The sequence below is a fragment of the Danio rerio genome, chromosome 13 (genome assembly GCF_052040795.2).
Source record: "Danio rerio strain M-AB ecotype USA chromosome 13, GRCz13ab, whole genome shotgun sequence".
In the NCBI taxonomy this organism is placed as follows: domain Eukaryota; kingdom Metazoa; phylum Chordata; class Actinopteri; order Cypriniformes; family Danionidae; genus Danio; species Danio rerio.
Genome location: NC_141033.1, coordinates 3,427,501 through 3,450,476, shown reverse-complemented (window position 1 = coordinate 3,450,476; position 22,976 = coordinate 3,427,501). Strand labels below are relative to the sequence as shown.

The 22,976-nt window shown below is 37.8% G+C and overlaps 1 protein-coding gene and 1 long non-coding RNA gene across 8 annotated transcripts in view; one reads left to right on the top strand and one right to left on the bottom strand.

The window, feature by feature from the left end:
• LOC147840968 (uncharacterized) overlaps positions 1 to 22,976 on the bottom strand; it is a 177,034-nt gene that overhangs the window by 99,519 nt on the left and 54,539 nt on the right. The window lies entirely within an intron of this gene.
• Positions 14,757 to 22,976, top strand: part of prkn (parkin RBR E3 ubiquitin protein ligase) — a 175,107-nt gene continuing 166,887 nt past the window's right edge. For all 7 annotated transcript variants that reach the window (XR_015505125.1, XM_087277904.1, NM_001423707.3 and 4 more), the window contains 1 exon segment: positions 14,757 to 14,837. Coding sequence is in view for 3 of the 7 variants with exons in the window: in XM_087277904.1 (XP_087134030.1) it covers positions 14,831 to 14,837 (7 nt within the window). In the remaining 4 variants the exon portion in view is untranslated.

The following is a 22,976-nucleotide window of genomic DNA, read 5'->3' as shown; positions in this document are numbered from 1 at the left end:
CATTCAAAAGGTAAACACAAAACAACAGTTTCCATCTGGAGCTCCTTCACGGGACCTGACACTTGTAAACACTCGCTCCATCTGGCTCGCGCAGCTCTCACCTCCATCCACACTCATCAGCGCTACAAATCCGACCAATCACAGAGCTTGTGCTACGCGTCATTGTACTGTGTAGTTAAATTTTTTGAGAGATGCGCGTCAGCGTAACCGACGGCCACAGCGAGGGCTACGCATTCACGCATAGGCTGTGGTGGAGCGTTAGCGTGCTCTTGACGCAGAAATAAAAATCAGCCTTTAATACACAAACAAACATCATTTGAGAGTTAACTACATTTTTTTAGGATTCAAGTGTTGCATTCAAGTTTTTAAAAAATTAATTAAAGATTTATTTTGAAGACACAAAAAGTACCCAAACACTGTCAAATCTTTTCAACTTATAGAATTTCCCCAAGTACCCCAAGCGTTTGTAAACAGAAATTGTATTCGTTCGTCAGATAATTTTTTTTCTAACTGAAAGAAATGACTTTATTTCATACTGCAGCGATGTCAGACTTTGCAATTTCCCTTCATTTTTCACCTCATGGCCTGTCTCTTATACGCTTTGATGCTCTGGCCTCCAGCCAAGAGTGCTGTTCGCAGTAAACACATGAGCCTAGATGTGCCTTGACTTGATGAATTTAATAAATAATACACAACTACAAAACACAGCTGTTGAGTGACAAAAGCAGCCACAAAAAGGGAAATCAATAACAGAAAGAAAAAAGCAAGAAAGCAACACGAAAAAATTAAAGAAATTGACACCGACTTGGCCTATTTACATGTACATAATCCCCCATTTCCAAAGATTTATTTAAACAAACCGTTGTCATACCAGATCTGGTGCATTGCTTCTAAGGATGACTTGTATTTTCAACAATTTTCTAGATCTAGAATAATCTATTTAAAACAACCTGTGCTTCACTGTGAAAAATACCTGTTAGTTAAGAGTTTCTGGATTTTGTGTTTTTCGATAATTCACGATTGTGAATTGTATTATGGGATGTTGATCTCTGCTCTGTAGACTATTGATGTTGAAATTCAACTCTACACTCAAAGAAACAACAAAGTGACTTTTATTGACATTTTAGTAGTTTGAAATAATATAATGTATAAGAATTAATATTTACACTCACCGGCCACTTTATTAGGTACACCTTACTAGTACTGGGTTGGACCCCCTTTTGCCTTCAGAACTGCCTTGATCCTTCGTGGCATAGATTTAAGAAGGTACTGGAAATATTCCTCAGAGATTTTGCTCCATATTGACATGATAGCATCACACATCCATGATGCGAATCTCCAGTTCCACCACATCCCAAAGCTCTGTTGACTGTGGAGGCCATTTGAGTACAGTGAACTCATTGTCATGTCCAGTAAATCAGTCTGAGATGATTCGCGCTTTATGACATGGTGCGTTATCCTGCTGGAAGTAGCCAGCAGAGGAGGGGCACACTGTGGTCATAAAGGGATGGACATGGTCAGCAACAATACTCAAGTAGGCTGTGGCATTGACACGATACTCAATTGGTACTAATGGGCTCAAAGTGTGCCAAGAAAAAATCCCCCACACCACCACCACCATCCTGAACTGTTGATACAAGGCAGGATGGATCCATACTTTCATGTTGTTGGTGCGAAATTCTGAACCCATCCAAATAAAGCAGCAGGAATCAAGACTCATCAAAACAGGCAGCGTTTTTCCAATCTTCTTTTGCACAATTTTGGTGAGCCTGTGTGAATTGTAGCCTCAGTTTCCTGTTCTTATCTGACAGGAGCGGCACTCGGTGTGGTCTTCTGCTGCTGTAGCCCATCCGCCTCAAGGTTGGACGGGTTGTGTGTTCAGAGATGCTCTTTTGCAGACCTCAGTTGTAACGAGTGCTTATTTGAGTTACTGTTGCCTTTCTGGCCATTTTCCTCTGACCTCTTCTATCAACAAAGCATTTTCGCCCACAGAACTGCCGCTCACTGGATATTTTCTCTTTTTCAGACCATTCTCTTTAAACCCTAGAGATGGTTGTGCATGAAAATCCCAGTAGATCAGCAGTTTCTAAAATAATCAGACCAGCCTGTCTGGTAGTAACATCCATGCCACATTCAAAGTCACTTAAATCTCCTTTCTTCCCCTATTTGATTCTCGGTTTGACCTGCAGCAGATCGTCTTGACCATGTTTACATGCCTAAATGCTTTGAGTTGCTGCCATGTGATTGCCTGACTAACAAACAGTTGGACAGGTGTACCTAATAAAGTGGCCGATGAGAAATAAGTCTTTAAAATAACAGAAAATGTATGTTTTTGTAGAGTACTATACAACACCAAACTAAAAAAATATATCACTTTAAACTATTAAGAGTCTTAATAAGAGTCACTTTACTTTTCAAGGTTAAAAGTTGTTGAAAGAAAGATCAAGGTCTCCTAATGCAATTCAGAAACATACATAAATGGGGAAAAATAAAACATGAATCACAAAATACTGCTAATTTACAGATACTTTTACCAGTGTGTGTCTTTTTTTCTCTTTCTTTTTTGCTTTGTATTCCGTTTTTTGTTTGTTATTCTTGTCTTTTAAATTGAAAGAGAGATGCAAATATGATTGTGATGTATTATATTGTCACACTTTTGTACGGTCTCAATAAAAAGAAGAAAGAAACACGCGGAGAAAACAAAACACATTTGGGAAAAGGTCAGGATCAGATAAAAGCGCTGTATAAAAGACAGCGGAAAGAGGGAAAGGCTTGCATGTGAGACAGATGCCAGAAGCACACAGGCAGTCATGGTGAGGCAGACCCAACTGTGAGCGAGAGCTGCTTGGCATGTGGAGACATCGATCCAGGTATTGAGCGAATCCCCTCACACCTACCTTCATCTTACTACACGCTCAGCAAGGCTCCCGGAGGAAGAGTGACCGGCGAGAGGACAAAGAGCGTACGGCGGGAAGAACAGGTCTCCGGTTATTCATCACCTATCACAGGAGAACACTGCAGACGCTGTTGACATTTAGTCTTCGACTCTACATCAGTGGTGGAAGGAGTGCTGAAAAATCATACTCAGGTAAAAGTACTATTAGACAAAAATGTAGTGTAAAAGTATCTACTATTTTAGTAATGCCATGGGACAACCACCAAGATATACTTGTTTATTAAGCAGGCACCCTCATAAAACGTTTCCCCCTTTTTGATTCCAGTCTGCAACTTACAACTGTAACCAAAAAATCTACATCTGAAAACGTAGCCCAATATACATTTCAGGAGATTGCAAATTATGTAGCCAGAACTACAAATGGCTGCATTTCGTCTTTTAAATAAATGCTACGGGGTGGTGTGACGCTGTTCCTTTTCACGCTTAAAAGCTGACTGGTTACCTCCATATAGATGGCTTTCCGGCTGTTATCAGTTTGTCTTGTTAGCTCACCAAGTACGTCGGTGGACTTGAGACGCAGAGAGGAGTTGACTACGACGATGGGGTTTGAGTCTGGTGAAGAATCGCTCCAGAAAGTGGGTAAGAAAAACCTTTTCTTTTTCTGAATTGCTTTATACATTTTTTGGTTTGGTTTAGGGAAATGGGTGGGCATGTCAATCCGTGTTTTTTAAAATACTATTGGTTGGGTTTAGGGAAGGGGGAGGGTAAGTCAGTCAATCGGTCAGTCAGTCAGTCAGTCAAAGAGTCAGTTGACATCGGCCTCTGGTGGATTTACGAGATAAGAGCAGGTGTGAATGGCACTTGCAAGAGAAATTTGAGATCTCAAAAAGCATAAACAGCAGCCTCTCGTGGATTGGCGAAAACAAAAACTGCAAAAAACATACCTCCTAAGACGTGTTTGATGGTCTCCAGAAATGTATACAGAGGTATGTTTTCAGAATAAGCCTGGGCGTAACGATGGGGTAGAGTGACAGATACAACAGAAGGTAAGATCCAATATGCAGGTTTATTTAGCGTCAGGCAAGCAGTGGTCATACAGGTGCAAACGGGTATGTTAAGGCAGTCCAGAATCGTAGTTGGTATAAACAGGCAACAGGTCAAAAGGCAGGCAGCTAAACTGGAGAACAAGGGTAAACAAGGCTAGGGTCTAAACACGGAGAAAACAAGACAAGGAGAAACGCGTTGTAATGTCACACTGGGAAAACAAGACTCTGCAAAATGGAAGGGTTCATGAGTGGCTTATAAGTGGTGTGATATCAGACTATGACAAGGTTCAGCTGGTGTGTGCAATCAAGCTAGATGAATGAGCATGGGTGTCTGGGAGCAGTGCATGTATGAAAATGTAGTCCTGGGAAATGCGGTAGTAGTCTTGAAGTTTGTGTGAGAACCAGCGATCTCTGGAAAGCGATCGCTGGTTGTGTGACACTGGGTTGCAACATATTTATATATACACTTACGTTTTTTGGTGTATTATAGCCATTGAAGTCTAAATATGGTCAAATGAAATCATTGGAAATATATATTCTCTGTACATTTCTTATTTAAACTTATTTAACTTTGACCAGCAATTAAATCCTTCAGAGTATAAAAACCTCTGCACAGTTTAGTTTTAACCCTAATTAAACAAACCTGATCAAACTAATTCAGTGCTTCAGGCTTGTTTCATACCTACAGATAGGTGTGTTGGAACTAAACTCTGCAGATCTGCGGCCCTCTAGGAATTGAGTTTGACAGCCCTGCTCTAGACTGACCACATAATATGAATGCATTGGATGTCAATGATTTCACAAAGGCGATAATGATAACATTTTCAAAAACAAGTACTTTTAACGAGTTTGTTTTTTAAAGGCCAGCATAGATCCAATGTTGTGGATACATACTGTTTTGACAATTGTAGGAGCATTTCATTGATTTAGTTTGTTTTTATACAGTAAAAACTATCTATTGCTTAACCCCAACCCTATCCCTCAACCCGGACCTCACAGAAGACTGTGTGAAGACTTGTTAATTTCTTTTTTTTTTCTTTTTTTTAACCCAAGTACCCAAATATTTTTTTCCAGAACCAGTGCACAGCATTACGGTTCTGTTAGTACCTAGAATAGCAAAGTCTACTAAAGGAGGTCAAACCTTCTTATTTATGGCTCCTAACAAACTCCATGGCTCAGACAAACTTTCTCAGTTCAAAACTAAGCTAAAGACCTCTCGTTTTAGTAAAGCATAAACATAATGCATTACATAACTGTAGGATGCATGAGTGTGCTCCATGCTGGTAAGTGGGCTTGACAAACCACCTCTAGGACATACTCCTCCTGTCTTAATGCACCAGACATTTTGTATATAAATACTACTTTGCTTTATATAATTGTTACATCTTGTTTATATAACTCCTATCTTCATTTATAACACTTCATTTTCGCATTGACATTTAATATCTCTTGTTCAAATACATTATAAACAGCAGCTCTGTTAATTATTTTCTTTGTTCTCTATTTCCAACTGGGGTTACCCATTCCGAGGCCTCCAGAGGTTGATGGGATGGGATTCAAGCCCTGAGAAAAGATGATGCCAACTATCGAAGACTTCAAAAACAGCACATAGGAAGAGATGAAGAGACGACGCCAACCATCGAGGACTTCAAGAACAACACATACACTTAAATACACTTCATTAAACATGTACACATAGACATCACCTATATGCTGTAAAACTGTAGGTTAACTATGTTTATATATAATAACTTGTATGTGTTTGTTACTTTAACTTAATTTAATTGTAATGCAATCGGGTGCATCATTTGTAAAGCTGCTTTGAAAAAAAATAATTATTGTTGATAAACTTGTTGATATAACTTGAATTGAATTGAACTATGACGTTAGTGGGCCAACTCATGCAGAAAAAACACCAAAGTCAGTGGAAACAACCTGTTCTGAGCAGGTAACACCCCCAGCCGAGTGGAAAAGTGGACAGATCTTGCTGTTTGCCAATGTAATTGCAGAGAACAGCTGAAGAACACTGTCACCCTGCTGCCAAAGTGCGCCACAAACAAGGCTCAGAAGAAGTGCAGTGTTTTTAGGTTTGTCATCGATGGAAATTGACTGATAGAGAAATTACGGGTTCCTCTTCGGGCCCTGTGTCAGCTGAGCAACTGTCATTAAGATGAACCAGATTATTTTCTCCAAGTGTCATAGACCTTTCTTGGTAGAAAGCATTAAAGGGATAGTTCACCTAAAAATTAATCATCCTTATAACCTGTCTCAGTTTTATTTTCCAACGAACACAAAAGAAAATATTCCGGAAACACTTTAGTTTAGGCCACAATTCATAGTATTAACTTCTAGCTTTTTCAACCAAGGCTTATCATTGATACATTCCCCTGTATACATTTCTGGAGATCACCAAATACGTCCCATACGTCATCAGCTGTTTTCGTATCTGTCAGCTTTACGTTTTGATTGTTTGACGCCATCTTGTGACTGAATAATGTGCAGGTTAGTGTATACTCCATCAGCTGTTTTTAGTTCTGGCAGCTCTGCAGTTTTGACTGTTTGGCGCCATCTTGAATAACGCACAGGTTTTTGTTTCTGTCAGCTTTGCGTTCTTTGACTTTTCGGAGCCATCGTCTTAATGAATAATGCGCAGGTTAGTGTATACTCCATCAGCTGTTTTTGTTTTAGTCAGCTTTGTGTTTTTAACTGTTTGGCGCCATCTTGTGACTGAATAAATTGCAGGTTAGTGTATACTCCATCAGCTGTTTTCAGTTCTGTAAGCTCTGCAGTTTTGACTGTTTGGCGCCATCTTCTGAGTGAATAAGGCACAGGTTTTTGTTTCTATCAGCTTTGCAGTCTTTAATTTTTAGAGCCATCTTCTTAATGAATAATGCACAGGTTAGTTTAAACTCCATTAGCTGTTTTTGGTTCTGTCAGCTATGCGTTTTTTGACTGTTTGGCGCCATCTTGTGTCTGAACAATGTGCAGGTTAGTGTATACTCCATCAGCTGTTTTCATCTGTCAGCTTTGCGTTTTTGACTGTTTGGCGCCATCTTGTGGCTGAATAATGTGCAGGTTAGTGTATACTCCATCAGCTGTTTTTTGTTTCCGTCAGCTTTGCATTTAATTAAAGAATTACTACAACTCACAACAAATTTTTTCTCTCAATTTTTTTATGTTTTGTGGCAAGTCCTTGTGTAATAAGTGGGATATGTACATCAAGGTTGATTGTTTTTACAGAATAAAGCCCTTTAGTGTTATACAACAGTGCTCTGCTTTGAGTTGGGCTGCAGATAAACCTGTCAGAATTTTTTTTCTGATAACAACCTCCTGGGTGTACTTTATCCCAAACTTACTATTCCTCCAGTCATTGATTTTCTGCATACTTCTCTCTTGCAGTACCTGAAACCAGAGGAACTTAAGCTGGTAGTGCTTTAAAATGAGAGCTTTTACTTGGTCAGTTCCTGTGTTTTCATTATTTAACAGAAATCTCCAACAATGCACATTTGGCTGCCTTCGATCGATCGGTGAGCTCCAAAAGAATCTTCCTCATGGTAAGTCAGAGAGATCATCTACTTGATCATCTCACATGGTCTCATGGAATAGGGGCTCTAGTGTTAAAGTGCCATTACAGTGTAAGCGAATCTTGATTAAAGGTCTTCCGGTAGACCTGAGTGTGTATGTGGTGTGTAGTAGTGGTTAAAGCAGCTTCAATCCCAGCATTGAGTGAGCCATAAGCCATCACCATTGTGCCCTTGAGAAAGGCACTTAACCCCAGGTTGCTCCAGGGGAATTGTCCCTGTAATAAGTTCATGTGCTGTTCTATGGTGACACTGCGTGAAAGTGACAGAAACAAATTCTGCAAGCTCGGGTAAGCTTAGGCAATAAATATCTAATCTGTTTTATATGGTACATTGTAAAATATATTTTAATTAACAGTTACAGTTTTAACTCACAATTTACAGTTGCACTGATCTCTGCTCTGTCGACTTTTGATTTTAAAAATTCAACCCTACAGTTTAACAAAGTGACATTTTAGTAGTTTGAAATAACATCATGTATAAGAAATAGTATATAGAAAAATAAGTCTGTAAAATATCTGAAAATACTGGCAATTTATTACAAGGTTTTTGTTGGATAATTTGCAACACCAACCCAGACAATATAGCCCGCATAGGCTCATTCAGAAAACGTAGCCCTATATACATTTCTGGAGATCACGAATTATGTAGCCAGAAGTACGTATGACTCCATTTCGTCTTTAAAACAAACGATATGCCTTTCATTTTTAGGCTTACCAGCTAAACCTTCCATATGCAGGGACACTGCTGGCCCGTATGACAACATTTCGTTTATTTAATCATTTAAATAAATCATTGAATCAATTATTCTGTTGTTTTTGTTTGTTTCAGAAACACAGATTTCAGTACAATTTCAAACTAAATCTTTAGAGATCTTTTCTGCTGAAGTTACTGTTGTCCTAAAAAAAACAAAAAACATAAATAAAAATTCTTAGACATACCTAAGGAACGGTATAGCAAAAAAAAAAATTGGCGGTTTTAGATCTTTGACTTTTCCAAACCACAGTATAGCTTGAAAATGGTTATCGTTCCATATCTAATCGCGAAAGAAATTTGAGATCTCAAAAAGCACAGCAGCCTCAGGTGTATTCGAGAAAACAAAAAACGCAAAAAAAAAAAAAAAAAGTACCTTTTGGGACATATTTGGCGCTCTCCAGAAATGTATATAGTGGTACATTTTTAGAATGAGCCTGCTACTAAACATTTTTAAAAGCACTTTAAACTATAAAAAATGCTAATAAAAGTCACTTTTTTCAAACTTTTTAAGGTTAAAAGTTGTCAGAAGAAAGATCAAGGTCTCCAAATGCGATTCAAAAGCATAAATAAATGGAGGAATGTAAATAGATGAATCACAAAATTGGGAAAAATGCTAATTTACAGATCGTTTTTTACAGTGTAGTGTCAGTATGAGAACACAAGCTACTGTTAGGTGTGAAAAATCATGCCTAAAAGGGCAATAAAAGGTAAAAATCCTCTCATTTTAAGAACACACAAGGAAACGTTTCTGCTATTGTCACGTCTTTTTTTCTCCTTTCCTGAACTGTGTAATTGCAAAAAATAAAATGACATTTGACAATGCAAAACTACATCCTGCCCTCCAGCCTCATTGTGCGAATTTTTCACCTTTTAAGTTGACAGACAGGCAAATGACAGTTCTGAGAAGGGCACTTGTTCCCAACATAGCCAACATTTAGAAGAAATGCCTTCATATTCGAACGAGACTGTTAAGCATTTAACACAGGAACCTGAAAAATACTGCATTATTTAATTTTTTTCTGAGAACTTCCTGTTTGTTGCTTGAAAATCACAATTATGTCATGCTGTGCTTGTTATAGTGTTCAGTTTAAAATAAAAAATATATATATATAAAAGTAGTTTTTTTCTTTTTTCACTTGCTGATGGAAAAAGTTAGATATATTTATTTATTTAAAGGGTGCCTATGATGCAAAATCAACTTTTGGAAGCTGTTTAGACAGAACCGTGTGTAAGTATAATGTGTCCACACATTGGAGGTATATAAACTCATGAAGTGTCTTTTATTAATTAGCTGATGTTAAAGCACGACCCAAATCGCAAAGATTTTGACGCATACCGCGTCATGACGTAGGAATGTGGTTTTCCCCTCCCACCAAATTGATTGACAGCTGTGTATGAACATGCCTTCATAGTAAAAATGTCCACAGAACAGGATCTGCTAAGAAACTGGGATAAAAAGATCTGTTCCAACTCTTGAGTTTTACAAGTATAACATTTTTAAAATAGTGCATGTTTGTAATAGACAGTAAAATCAAGAAGGTCGCTGGTTCGAGCCTCGGCTCAATTGGCGTTTCTGTGTGGAGTTTGCATGTTCTCCCTGCGTTCGTGTGGATTTCCTCCAGGTGCTCTGGTTTCCCCCACAGTCCAAAGACATGTAGTACAGGTGAATTAAGTTAGCTAAATTGTCCGTAGTGAATGAGTGTGTGTGTGTGTGTGTGAATGTATGTGTGGATGTTTCCCAGAGATGGGTTAAGCTGGAAGGGCATCTGCTGTGTAAAAACTTGCTGGAGAAGTTAGCGGTTCATTCCACTGTGGCGACCTCGGATTTATAAAGGGACAAAGCAGACAAGAAAATGAATGAATGAATGAACGAGTAAAATCAAAATGTAATTCATAACCCCTGGAATCAGCACAGCCAGACAGTGTCAGTACAAGGATGCTTCAAACACACATCCCAGTTTGTGGATGTTAAATCTGGTTTATTTAGTACAGTAGGATATTGGAAATCCATAAGGCAGTATATATTAACCTCCTGTCATATTTGCCGCAAGTACACATGCAAAAACATGTATGTGTAGTGTGGTTTAAAAGAGTACCTGAAAGCGAACTGTACCATATCACTTTTTGAGTATCCTTTGCAAAGGGTACCTAGCATTACAAAAGTGTACAAAAAGGCGAAGCTACACGTGCAGAGATTCGTCACTAGCTTTTGACCAAGCATGAAAACGAAAACAAAGGATGCGCCATTTTTAAATAGACAGCTGAGACATTACACCATAATAATATAAACATATAATAACGAGCCATGGTCGACCCAAGCTTAAACAAACCTTGTCGTTGTCTTGATGAACAGCCACAAAGCCAAGAAGAACAAAATCTGCCGTGTCCTGTTGTTGAGCCCGTCTAAAAGTGCAAGCAGTTTCACTTTCTCCCGAGAGCTCGCATTGGTATCCTTTTGGCAGTGGAAGTGCAAGCCTGATAAGGGGGACCCCTACGGACCCGTACCGTACCTTACTGCAGGGGTTCCCAAACTTTTCAGCACGCGACCCCTAAAATAACAATGCCAGTGACTCGCGACCCCCAATATCCTCTGAGGTGGTTATAAATACAGAAAACTTGCATGCAATGGCGAACACACACTCCAATAGACCAAAGTCTATTCTTCGTTTATGTATTTCAGTGCTGTAAATGGGCCAGAAAGTTTAACCTGGTGTTATAAAATCAATCTGCTGCATCTGAAGCTATTGCTGTCTTTAATATAATGTATTTACCCCAGGGGTCGCAATCCAATAGAACAAGTAAATAAGCTACTATAGTAACTATAAACCACTGTTTGTTTCTCTTCAGTTGGTTATGGATAAAATATGGTAATTCTTATGGCCTAATAACCCCCCTTCATTGTTCCGCGACCCCCACTTTGAGAACCACTGCCTTACTGTACCGGAAAACCGGCCATAAATAAGTATAACTTTAGGTAGATTCTGAAACTTTTAGCTTAATCGACAGTAAACAAATGTGTTCAAATTATACAGTGAGAATTATAAATACAATTAATCTGACAGGACCCGAAGGCAGTAATAATCATTGGCATGTAACAGGCTACAAAACAAAAAGACGCATGATTGTTTTCACAGCGCCACTGTTTTCTATCTCACACGGGACTAAAATGTTTACCTGATGAACACATGATCAAATTAACTTCTATTGTTCTTTACATTCTCTGTCTGTTTGTTTGCTCATTTTTTCTTCCTTTAAAGCAATCCTAGAAAAAAAAAATAAACATCTAAAAAGGAGTCTGTCCCTCGAGGGGGAAAAGCAAAATATTATAATCTGTCATCTAGCTCATTAATATGCAAATTGAATCCTGTTTAGTCAGTCATTTTACCGTGCGAGTTCAGTTGTTATATGCCACATCATATTTGTAGAGATGTAGAAAACATAACATCGATGCCTTTTCAATTTGAATATTAATGAGGTTTAAATCATTTTCTGCTCTTCCAGATTTAACAGGTTCTTGCATTTATTAAAGCGTACACAACAAACATCTCCACGCGATAGATCTTCAAACAGGGCAAGCAATTCTGGGACGGACCAAATCCTGTTTGTAAGAGTTAAACGGTTCTGTCTTTGAACTGAATAATGCATTGACAGTGCAAATCAAAATATGACTTTAAATTAAAAAACAACTAAAGAAAAAGCCGCACGTTCAACTTATAGGCTGACACTAGTGAATGTAGCAACATGAGGACCTCCAAATGTTTATATAGGATAGACAAACCACTGAACCATTCCTTCATTCATTTTCCTTTGGCTCAGTGCTCATTTATCAGGGGTCGCCACAGTGGAATGAACCTTTAACTAGGGCTGTCACGATATCTATTTTTTCTATTTTTTGCTGTGCGATATATTTTACCCAAATTGATTGCGATAAATGAAATTATTACTGCTTTATAACATATCACTGATAAAAAAATTAATAAAACATAATTTTACATCATAATATTGTAATAATTCAGGTTCACTGTTTTATCTTAAAACAAATGAATAATAATAACAGGCATGTAGCCAGGCTAGTGAAAGTGTGTGTGCGGGAGGGGGGGGGTCTTTTTCTCTAAAAGTAGACCTTTTTTGCATTTTTTCCCCACATTTTGTATTTGATTAAGAAGCTTAAACACAACATTTTGGTGACATTTTATGAAATAGTTTGTGCTGGATTAGCTTGTCTTCTGGAATCATGTGCATACTGTTTCAGTACAAAAAAAATACTGTTTTGTCAAGTTATTAACTAAGATCATGTGCGAATGTATTATTATTTATTTTTTTAGGTAGACATATAGCGATATTCAATAATGCAATATGTTGTGATAATCAATATGCACAATATTGGTAACTATTATACTATTATTTATATCCGATCAGAATAAAACGAATGAAGTTAGCAGGTTTAAACAGCCTCAAAAACACTGACACTGACTGATAACTCCATTTGGTTTTAAAGCCTTCTTTAAACAGTTCATTCATTCATTTTCTTTTCAGCTTAGTCCCTTTATTAATCTAGGGTCACCACAGCGAAATGAACCACCAACTTATCCAGCACATGTTTTACGTAGCTGCAACCCATCTCTGGGAAACATCCATACACACTTATTCACACAAATACACTACGGACAATTTAGCCTACTCAATTCACCTGTACCACATGTGTTTGGACTATGGAGGAAACCAGAGCACCCGAATGGAAACCCATGCGAACGTAAGAAGAACATGCAAACTCCACACAGAAACCCCAACTGACCCAGTCGAGGCTTGAACCAGCGACCTTCTTGCTGTGAGGCGACAGCACTACCTACTGCGCCGCCGGGTCTGTTTCCTGACAGTTATTTTCCAAAATTTTAATAGCATAGCAGTCAAAAAACAAAAAAAGGGAGGTCAAATACACAATCAATAATGCCCAATATACAGGACGCCCCGACTAATGCGGCAAGTTAGCCTAGAACCTGATGATTAGGGACAGATTCTCATTTGTTAGGAAGTAACATTAGCCTTACCTTGTTTGACAGTCTTTTTGAACATATGTTTAATATTTTGCGACAATGACAATGACGCCTGCTTTCTCTTCCGTCTCTCCCGCTCTGTACGATGATATGGCATCAAAGATTTAAATGTCAGTTACCGTTCAGTTATGTCACGTGACTCACGTCACATTATTTTGGCTTTAAGGCTCCATGGAATTCAAATTACTGGCCATAGTTACTTAAAATGACAAAATAATAAACTTACATAAACTAATCATCATTTTCATCCGCTTATCCTGGGGCAGCAGTCTTAGGAGAGAACTCCAGATTTCCCTCTCCCCAGACACTGCCTCCAGCTCCTCCGGGGGAATCCCGAGGCATTCCCAGGCCAGCCGAGAGATATAGTCCCTCCAGCGTGTCCTGGGTATTCCCTGAGGCCTCCTCCCGGTGGGACATGCCTGGGAGACCTCCTTAGGTAGGCGTCCAGGAGGCATCCAAAACAGATGCCCGAGCCACTAGAGCTGACTTCTCTCCATGTGGAGAAGCAGCGGCTGTACTCCGAGCTCCTTCCGGGTGATAGAGCTCCTAACCCTATCTATAAGGGTGTGCCCTGCCACCCTGCGAAGGAAACTCATTTCTGCCACTTGTACCTGACTGTGGCGATAGCGACCCCCAATGAAAAGGACTGAGCCGAAGAAAAATGAATGAATCTTGCTGGGAAAATATTAAATTATTTCAGTAAATAAATAATGCTCTAACATTTTTTTATGTAACTTATGGATAATATATGTTTATAAATTATGTCAGCTTTACTTTGTTAAAAATATATTAAATAAAATATAATCAATATCAACTACCAATTGCAATACTGGTTTACCAGTTCATATTGGTATAACTGGAGCAAAAAATTGGAAAACTTATTCAAGAAATTAAAATAGCTAATTTAGTTTAAGGTGAATAAACGATTTTAGAAGTTTTTCACTACGTTGTAATTTAACAATTAATTAATCGATTAATAATAATAATTATTTTATTAATAATTACGTTATGAGCTATATTATTAATTTTGAACAGCAATTTACCTGATTCACTCGGTCTGATCATCCCTATCAAACTGAAGAAAACTTAATGGAATAAACTATATATCTTAATAAGGATTGCTCTGACACTTGTACTGTAATCTCAACCCACGTGCGCAAAACACGCTGGTCCTCCTCCTCTGCAAACAATAACTTCCTGTGACGTTTCCCGACCTAGGAAATGTAGTTTCTCATGTATCACGTCTTTAGTTCTGTCATCCTACCAGCCCCTTTTTAATTGAAACTATACCTGTTGCAGCTGCAATAAATTAAAATAAATTCAGAAAATGTATCATTCTCCATCTTATACTTTAACTATTTTAATAAGCCTGCAGAGTATGGGCTCTGGGACTCCATTTCCCATGATCACTCGCGGCTTAGGCACTGAGCGAGCACGCGACATGTCAACAAACACCAAAGTCACACAGAGCGAATCTGCGACTTAACAGATGACAGCATGATCGGTAAGACTTTACTTATTTTCAGCAACTCGCTGCTGTCTGTTGGCTACTTTAATTCTGTCTTTATTTCACGTCGGAACTGCTTTTATAAAGCTTTTCTAGCGTCATTTGACATTGCACCTTGTACTTTCACATGACAGCTCACCGAGGGATCTACATTAAGCGCCCTTCTTTAGAAGCATGACAATATGATAGCTCAGTAAGACATATGTCCATATATGTAATTTAAAATAGTGATTCTCAGAGTAAATTTACATGAAAATACACGAGAAATGTTGGAATTCACAGCTAAAAGGGATGAACCTTAAACATTTTAAGTTAATACTACTACTACTACTACTACTACTAAGACTAATAATAGGCTAATAATAAGGGATTTTTTGTCAGACTAGTTGTCAAACGTTTTTTTTTTTTTTACACTCAATGTTTATTTGAGGCTAACTTGTATATGGAAATAAGATGAACAGTCCAAGAAATGGCTAAAATAGGAGCATACAATATTAAGTGTTTGCTTTAGACCCCATGTAAATGTCATAAATAAATGTTAGCCTTTATATTCTTTAAGGCAAGGCAAGTTTATTTATATACGGTGGCAATTCAAAGTGCTTTACAAAAGCAGGAAAAAAAGAGACAAGTGTAAAGAAATAAAACCAAATAATAAAAATGAATAAAATCAGATTAAAATGGGCTATAAAATAATGAATAAAGAAAAGAAAAATATAATAATGTGATCTGTCAGATGTAGCACAGTGCTCATTCAGTAAAGGCACAGCTAAGCAGATGTGTTTTCAGAATTGATGTGAACGTGCCTAATGTTGGAGCAGATCGGATCATTTTTGGAAGCTGATTCCAGCAGTAGGTGGCGCTGTCAGTAGCTGAAAGCCGATTCTCCCCGCTTTAACTGAACTCTTGGATTTTCTAGTTTATATGATCCTAAAGATCTGAGTGATCTGTTTGGTTTGTATTCAGTGAGCATATCTGTTATGTATGGAGGTCCTAGGCCATTTAGTGATTTAGAGATAAGTAATAATGCTTTAAAATCTATTCTGAATTTAACTGAAAAAAAAGCTAAAAAGCTGGTCAGCAATTAATAGTAAGTGTTGATTTAATAGCCCTTAAATGCTTTTTATTAATTATTTAGAAGGGTATGAATAATTTAGGACATGACACTTTTTCAACAAATGTAAATAAAAGATTCAGAATATTTGTTTTCGACAATGATGCTTCTTGTATTTTTATTTTGATGCTCGAACACAAAACTTTTTTTGCCTTTAACCCATGTATAGAGTTTGATTGTTGTCTGAAATAAACCGTTAGAGTCTGCTTTTGGACTGCCAGGCTGAAGAATTGGTGAAGCAGAATGGTTAACAGACAAAAAACATCAACGTTTGCTGTGGCCCAGCCAAAGTCCCGATGTAAACCCAGTTGAGAATCTGTGGAGGGAGCTTGCAAGGAGACCCTCCAAGTTGAAAGGGTTTGAGCTCATATTTGTGTGTGTGTCTGTGTGTGTGTATATAACTGTCTAATTCTTGAATCTGATTGGTTGATAGCCGTGTGTGATATTTTGCCAGTAACATCATACAAAGGCCTCTTCACCCTTCATCTTTGTGTATTACTCCGCCCACATACAGCAAGCAACAAGCAGAGAGACACTCTGCAGTTTGAAAAATGTTACTGCTATTAGAAAACAAAATGTACTTTTGAGGCTTTTTTAGTTGAGTATGTAGTTGTTTAGATTGCAACTGTGCAGTTTATTTGCAAGAATAGTGCCTATTTTAAAATATTTACAATTTCTGAGAGAGCTCGTCGGTGACCATTAGCCTGCCGTAGTGTAGTAGACCAAAGACTGTTGACGTTTTCTATCCACAAGGTGACGACAGAACCGCATAATAAGCCCTTATGATGATTTCAAACTATAGCTGGTCAAATCATTATTAAACTGGTAAACTACCTTACCTTCCAACACTCCTGTTTTTCATGGGGGTATCCCGTATTTCAGACCAATCTCCTGAAACCATTCTGTTTTTAATTCCTTCCGAAAAACTCCCGTAATTTCACCCACCCGCCTCTATGGTACAGTCTGTAAACACTCCCGGGTTGCCAACTTTGATACATTACCCGATCGCACAAAACCCGCTGCATCCTACCCCCCGGGTCTCCCAGATTTTCATAGACATGTTGGCAGGTATGCACTCTAAGTTGACCTCTCTCTTTTGTATGTTGTAGTGCTGTATTTATACAGATTTGCTCGCATATCAGGAATGTGTGTTGTGTTGGCAGAAAGAAAGAAGCGAAGTCCGCAAGTGTTTAGCGTTTTTCCTTATCGCAAACTCAACAGCAGTCTGGTAGTGATTGTGTTGCTTTTTCTCGGGGATAATTGTATGCACTTGTATGGACATAGGAGTTTTATGGTACGTTTAAATTACTGTCATTTGCAGACAGCAAGATATATGCTAAGCTAGTTAACCTTAGCATAGCTTCCCGTCACTCATAGATATATACATCTATGCCTGTCACTTATTAACTTTTAGGCACCCAAATAGATGAGTGTGGCTGCTGCTGAGTCATTCTTGATCCTCCACCAGCCAAAAAAAAAAAAAAACTTGCTCTAGTTCTTTGTGGAAGAATTTTACAGTCAGTGGTGCAGCAGATAAAACAGTGATACTGTATGTAATGCGTGCAAAAGTATATCTTAAGTATATATATATAAAAAAATATTGCAATATATATATCGCAGGGAAAAAAAAATATCGCAACGTCAATTTTTTCCAATATCGTGCAGCCCTACCCCCCCCCGGTCTCCCAGATTTTCATAGACATGTTGGCAGGTATGCACTCTAAGTTGACCTCTCTCTTTTATAAGTTGTAGTGCTGTATTTATACAGATTTGCTCGCATATCAGGACTGTGTGTTGTGTTGGCAGAAAGAAAGAAGCAAAGTCCGCATGTGTTTAGCGTTTTTCCTTATCGCAAACTCAACAGCAGTCTGTTAGTGAATTCGTTGCTTTTTTTCGGGGCTAATTATTGTGATATCCCGATTGCAACAGAGAAATTCTGTAGAATAACACTGTAAGAAGATATCTCTGTAGACGGATGGCATTTCATTTCACGTTCAGCTTTATAATCTTAAAATGTGAGCAAAATCAGCTGTTTTGTCATGACTTTAGACATTACGCTATAGTCATTCAAACACTAGCTCTAAAGTGACATCGGTGAATTAGTAACGGCTTCTGCTGTTCTGACGTCAGCTGCAGATGCGAATGAATGGCGGAGGAAAGTAGTTCCTGTGGCCTTGTGCCAATGTAACCCCGCCGGTGCTTCGCCACCCAACCCGCTCTGAGCCGGCGACCTTCCGCATGGCAGTCGGTTGCTCTAACAAGGAGGCCAAAGACAATGGCCTTTAGCGTCTGTCGCTAGAGTACCTTTAGAGGTCAGAGGAGTGAGGTTTACCTGCACAGCACACACTAGCTGGCCTCCATTACATTCACCCCCCTAAACCTCACTCCCATCCAGGTCACTGCACCAATGTGACCCCACCAGTCCTCTGCCACCCAACCCGCTCCGAGCTGGGATCGAACCGGCGACCTTCCGTATGGGAGTCGTTTGCTCTATCAAGGAGGCTAAAGACCATGGCCTCTAGCGTCTGTCGCTAGGTCACCTTTAGAGGTCAGAGGAGTGAGATTTACCTGCACAGCACACACTAGCTGGCCTCCGTTACACTAACGCATGCCTCCCACCAGTGCAGATATACAGCCATATCGCTCTGCTACTCGTGTGATATTGCTCATATATAAACTTCTCTCAACTTTCAGCAGAAGTTTGCACAACTTTAAAGTCTTTTGTCATTTTTATACAGTAGGTGTCGCATGTTATTTCCAGACCCGTCACATTCCACTTCCTTGTGCCTTCCTAGATTATGTGTGGAAAAAAAAAGATATCAATGTTGAATCTGAAATAAATCGTTAGAGTCTGCTTTCGGACTGCCGGGCTCTGAAGAAGACGTATTGATTGTGTCTTTTTGAGTGTCTCGGGCTCGCCTGATCCCCACGAGACAGGGATTTGGTTTGAGCGAACTGACTGGCGTTTGTCTGGCAGAATGAGGAGGAATCAAGCAGCACGCCTCCAGCCGCAGGCACAGCATCTCCCGCTATTGGAACGATATCTGTGCCAATAGTCATGTCACGTAAGCTTGTTTTTATATTGACTGAGCTGTGAGGAGAACTCACTCTCATCCCAGGCTACAGCGTGTTCAGGCATGCCAAAATCTATCTGTCTGACATGAATGAATCTGGTGGTGTAAGTTAGAAATAACTGACGAAAGTAATTGTACACTCAAGGTGATGAGTTCATCTCAGATGTGCATTATCTTCTAGTGAGTCAGTGAAACAGAGTTAATAATTCCTGAAGTTTCCACAACTAAAGACATAACACCAGCCCGTGAACATTGCATTTTTTCCTTCTCACATTTTGTATTTATTAATAAGTTTAAATGCAACATTTTTGGTGACATTTTTATGAAATATTTTGTGATGGATTAGCTTGACTTCTGGAGTCATATGCATGCTTTTTGTCATGCGGATTGTCTACGTTGCTTACTAAACTGTAAAAAATCCAACTTACAAATTGTTAACTCAGATTAAAATCGTAAATTATGTGGACATATTTTTGTGTTCAGAGTTGAATTTACTTATTATTTAACTGCATGCTTGGAACTGTTTGTTCAATGAAAGTTAAATTCAGTTGAGGAGCCTTTCAATTTTGATTTGTTCATTTGAGCGTTTACACTGTAAAAAGTGATAACCTAAACAAATTACTTTGACTTGTTACAATGAAATGAATTAAGTTTGACAAAGTTTGAAAAACTTAATTTATACGTAACAGTTTTCAGTAATAAATTAAGTTAGTCCTTTCCAAATTTTAGTATAATAATTTTATTATATATATATATATATATATATATATATATATATATATATATATATATATATATATATATATATATATATTTATATAGACTGTTTCGTTTATATATATATATATATATATATATATATATATATATATATATATTATTTATTATATAGTATAATATATTGTTAATATAATTATAATAATAGTAAAAATGATTTTATTACAGTACATAATTCCCTTATCATGCCTAATATAATAGTAATACTTTGTTTTGTGGCAAATACAAGTATTGCTCATTACTGAAAGTGAACAACACTTATACTTGCCATAAATCAATTACCAAAACATGTTACACCTAAAATAACTAACTTAATTTATTACTGAAAACTGTTCTAAATTAAGTTTGTCAAACTTAATTAATTTAGTCAAAGTAATTTGTTTAAGTTTCCACTTTTTACAGTGTAGTAAAAAATAAAAAGTTGAATTTTAAAGCAACTGGCTGCAAAGAAATTCTGAGTTTATTTAGCTTCAGTTGTTGAAGATCTGTCAAATTATTCCGTAAAATATACTTGATTTAAACCAGCCTTTTCAGTCAACTTAAAAAAAATATTTAGCACCATTAAAGCTTAATAGACTCATAAATTTATTTGCAGCTGGTTGCTTTAAATTTTTAAGTTGACTCAACTTTTTCTTTTTACAGTGTAAGATCATGTGCACATTTTATAACTCCAAACACACATGCGTGTTATTTTTTTTTTTCATTTTTATGGGGACTTACCATAGAGGTAAACATATCAAGGTTCATACACATGTTTATTACTAAAATTCCATGAGTTTTCAGTGACTTCACTAAAACTTTCAGGTAAATATTCATGATCTTGTTTCGTGTTTCATGTAATGTCTATGCACACGTAAATGGTAAATAAGGAAAAATGTATGTTCAAATTTATTACAGCATATCAAAAAATATGTAAAAATCCATGCAGTTTATGTTTATTTTTATTTCTGTAAAATACATTTGAAGTCAGAATTATTAGCCTTAATTATTAGAATTATCAAGACACTTCTATACAGCTCAAAATGACATTTAAAGTAGGGTAATAATTCTGACTTCAACTGTGTATCTATATATATATAGACTGACAGACTGACAGACAGACAGACAGACAGACAGACAGTCAATAGGGTATTAGCCGAGCTAGTTCTGTTCCCATGCTGATACATTTCCGGTGACCTTATTGTGAACTTATTGTTATTGTGAACTTTTTTCCATTTTATACGGTTCCTTATACAGCATCGATGTTGTAATATCAGTAAAATACATTCAGTTAAATAAACTTTAGCTTTTATTTGGTTGCTCAAGCGTAAAACGAGACAAAAAGCTGTTTACTCGCTCGCGCCCATCAGAATCGGCAGGCTAACGCAGAAGCTCCATTGAATATAATGGGGTAAAATAAATGCTCATATTATAAAGATATGGCGGGGGAAATGTAATTGAATGCAGGCTTCTTGTACAATCTAAGACCCACTTTAAATCTGATATCACTCAGCTAGTGGAGATCGCTGATTTTTAAAGAAAACAGACCTTATACAAACCCGATTTTGCATTGGCATTCAATTCGACGGAAGAGCTTAACCCAGGTTACTGGCAAATTAAAAGTCCTATTAGCATGCTTCGGCATATACCCCGCTATTTGCCCTTGAGTCCGAGTCATTTGATTTTGAGGATCTACCAATGCCAAAACTCAATTCGATTTCCCAGTTTTGGGATGCAGCTGGAAGGGCATCCGCTGCGTAAAACATATGCTGGATAAGTTGGCGGTTTACTTCACTGTAGCGACCCCTGATTAATAAAGGGACTAAGCCAAAAAGAAACTGAATGAATGAATTATTTGTGTAGACTTATAGCATTTATTATTTAAAATATGCTTTCCACAGTTAAAAAAAGTAATATTTACTTTACAATACACCAAAAGAACCTGTTTAAATCCCTCTACAAAATTCATTCTTAAATGTCAACTACCCACATGTGATTTTAAAGTGTCTATTTTATTACTGAGCTGTGAGACATTGTGCTTGCAGGATTCAGAAATGCAGTGATTTGTGTCAGTCTTCTGTCAGATCCTCTTCTGCTGTCTCTGAGAACAGAACAGGTGTTTTAACAGGTTAAAAGAGCCACGTCTAAGGTTTTACACACTTAATATAATCTCCTGGACTTTTTATTTATTCATTCATTTTCCTTTGGCTTAGTCCCTTTATTCATCATCGGACACCACAGCGGAATGAACCATCAACTTTTCCAGCATATGTTTTACACAGCGTTCTTCCAGCTATAACTTAGTACTGGGAAACGCCCATGAACACTCATTCACACACACTCTGGCCAATATAGTTCAGTCGATTCTTCTAAACTGTAGCTTATGTGTTTAGACTGTGCACCCGGAGGAAATCCAACACGGGGAAAACATTCTTACTGTGAGACGACAGTGCTAACCACTGAGCCACCGTGTCACCCCTGATTTATTTATTTATTATATATATTTTTTTTTGATCTGGCACCCAACATGCCTCCTAGTGAATAAATTGCAGCAGATTTTGTTTTGCAGGTGTGGGCTTATCAACAGGAAAACATTTTTTTTTTCTTGTTTTGAAAATGTGTAATGCTGGAAGGTATTCAATTATACCCTTTTATTAGATCAGCTGTGTACATCTACCTGGATGCGGCGTGTTGTCATGCACCTTAATATGAGTTGGCTTTGCTTTCAAGTCTATTTAATTGCTCTTTTCTTAGGCAGTTAAAAACTCAGATTTCTCAAGTTGAGTGAAATATGGCAGTAGTATACAGTGTTGGGGAAAGTTACTTTTGAGAGTGGTGCATTACAATATTGAGTTACTCCTTCTAAAAAGTAACTAATTGCGCTACCTAGTTTCTTTTTATGGAAAGTAATGTGTTATATTACTTTTGAGTTACTTTTCCTGACCTGGCTTAAGCCTGGTTTATACTTCTGCGTCAAGTGACCGGCGTGACCCACGGCGCATGCAACGCGCAGCTGTGCATTTATACTTCTTCGCGCTGTCTCTGTTGGTCTGCATTAACACTTCCGAAACACTGGTTGGCAGTAAGGTGTAAATGTTCCTCTGTGTCGAGTTTCTTCGCTGCTGTTTTGCTTTTCCTGAACACTTCCTGGATGTACAAGTGGCTCAAACTCGCTCATTTTGAGGCAGGAACCGG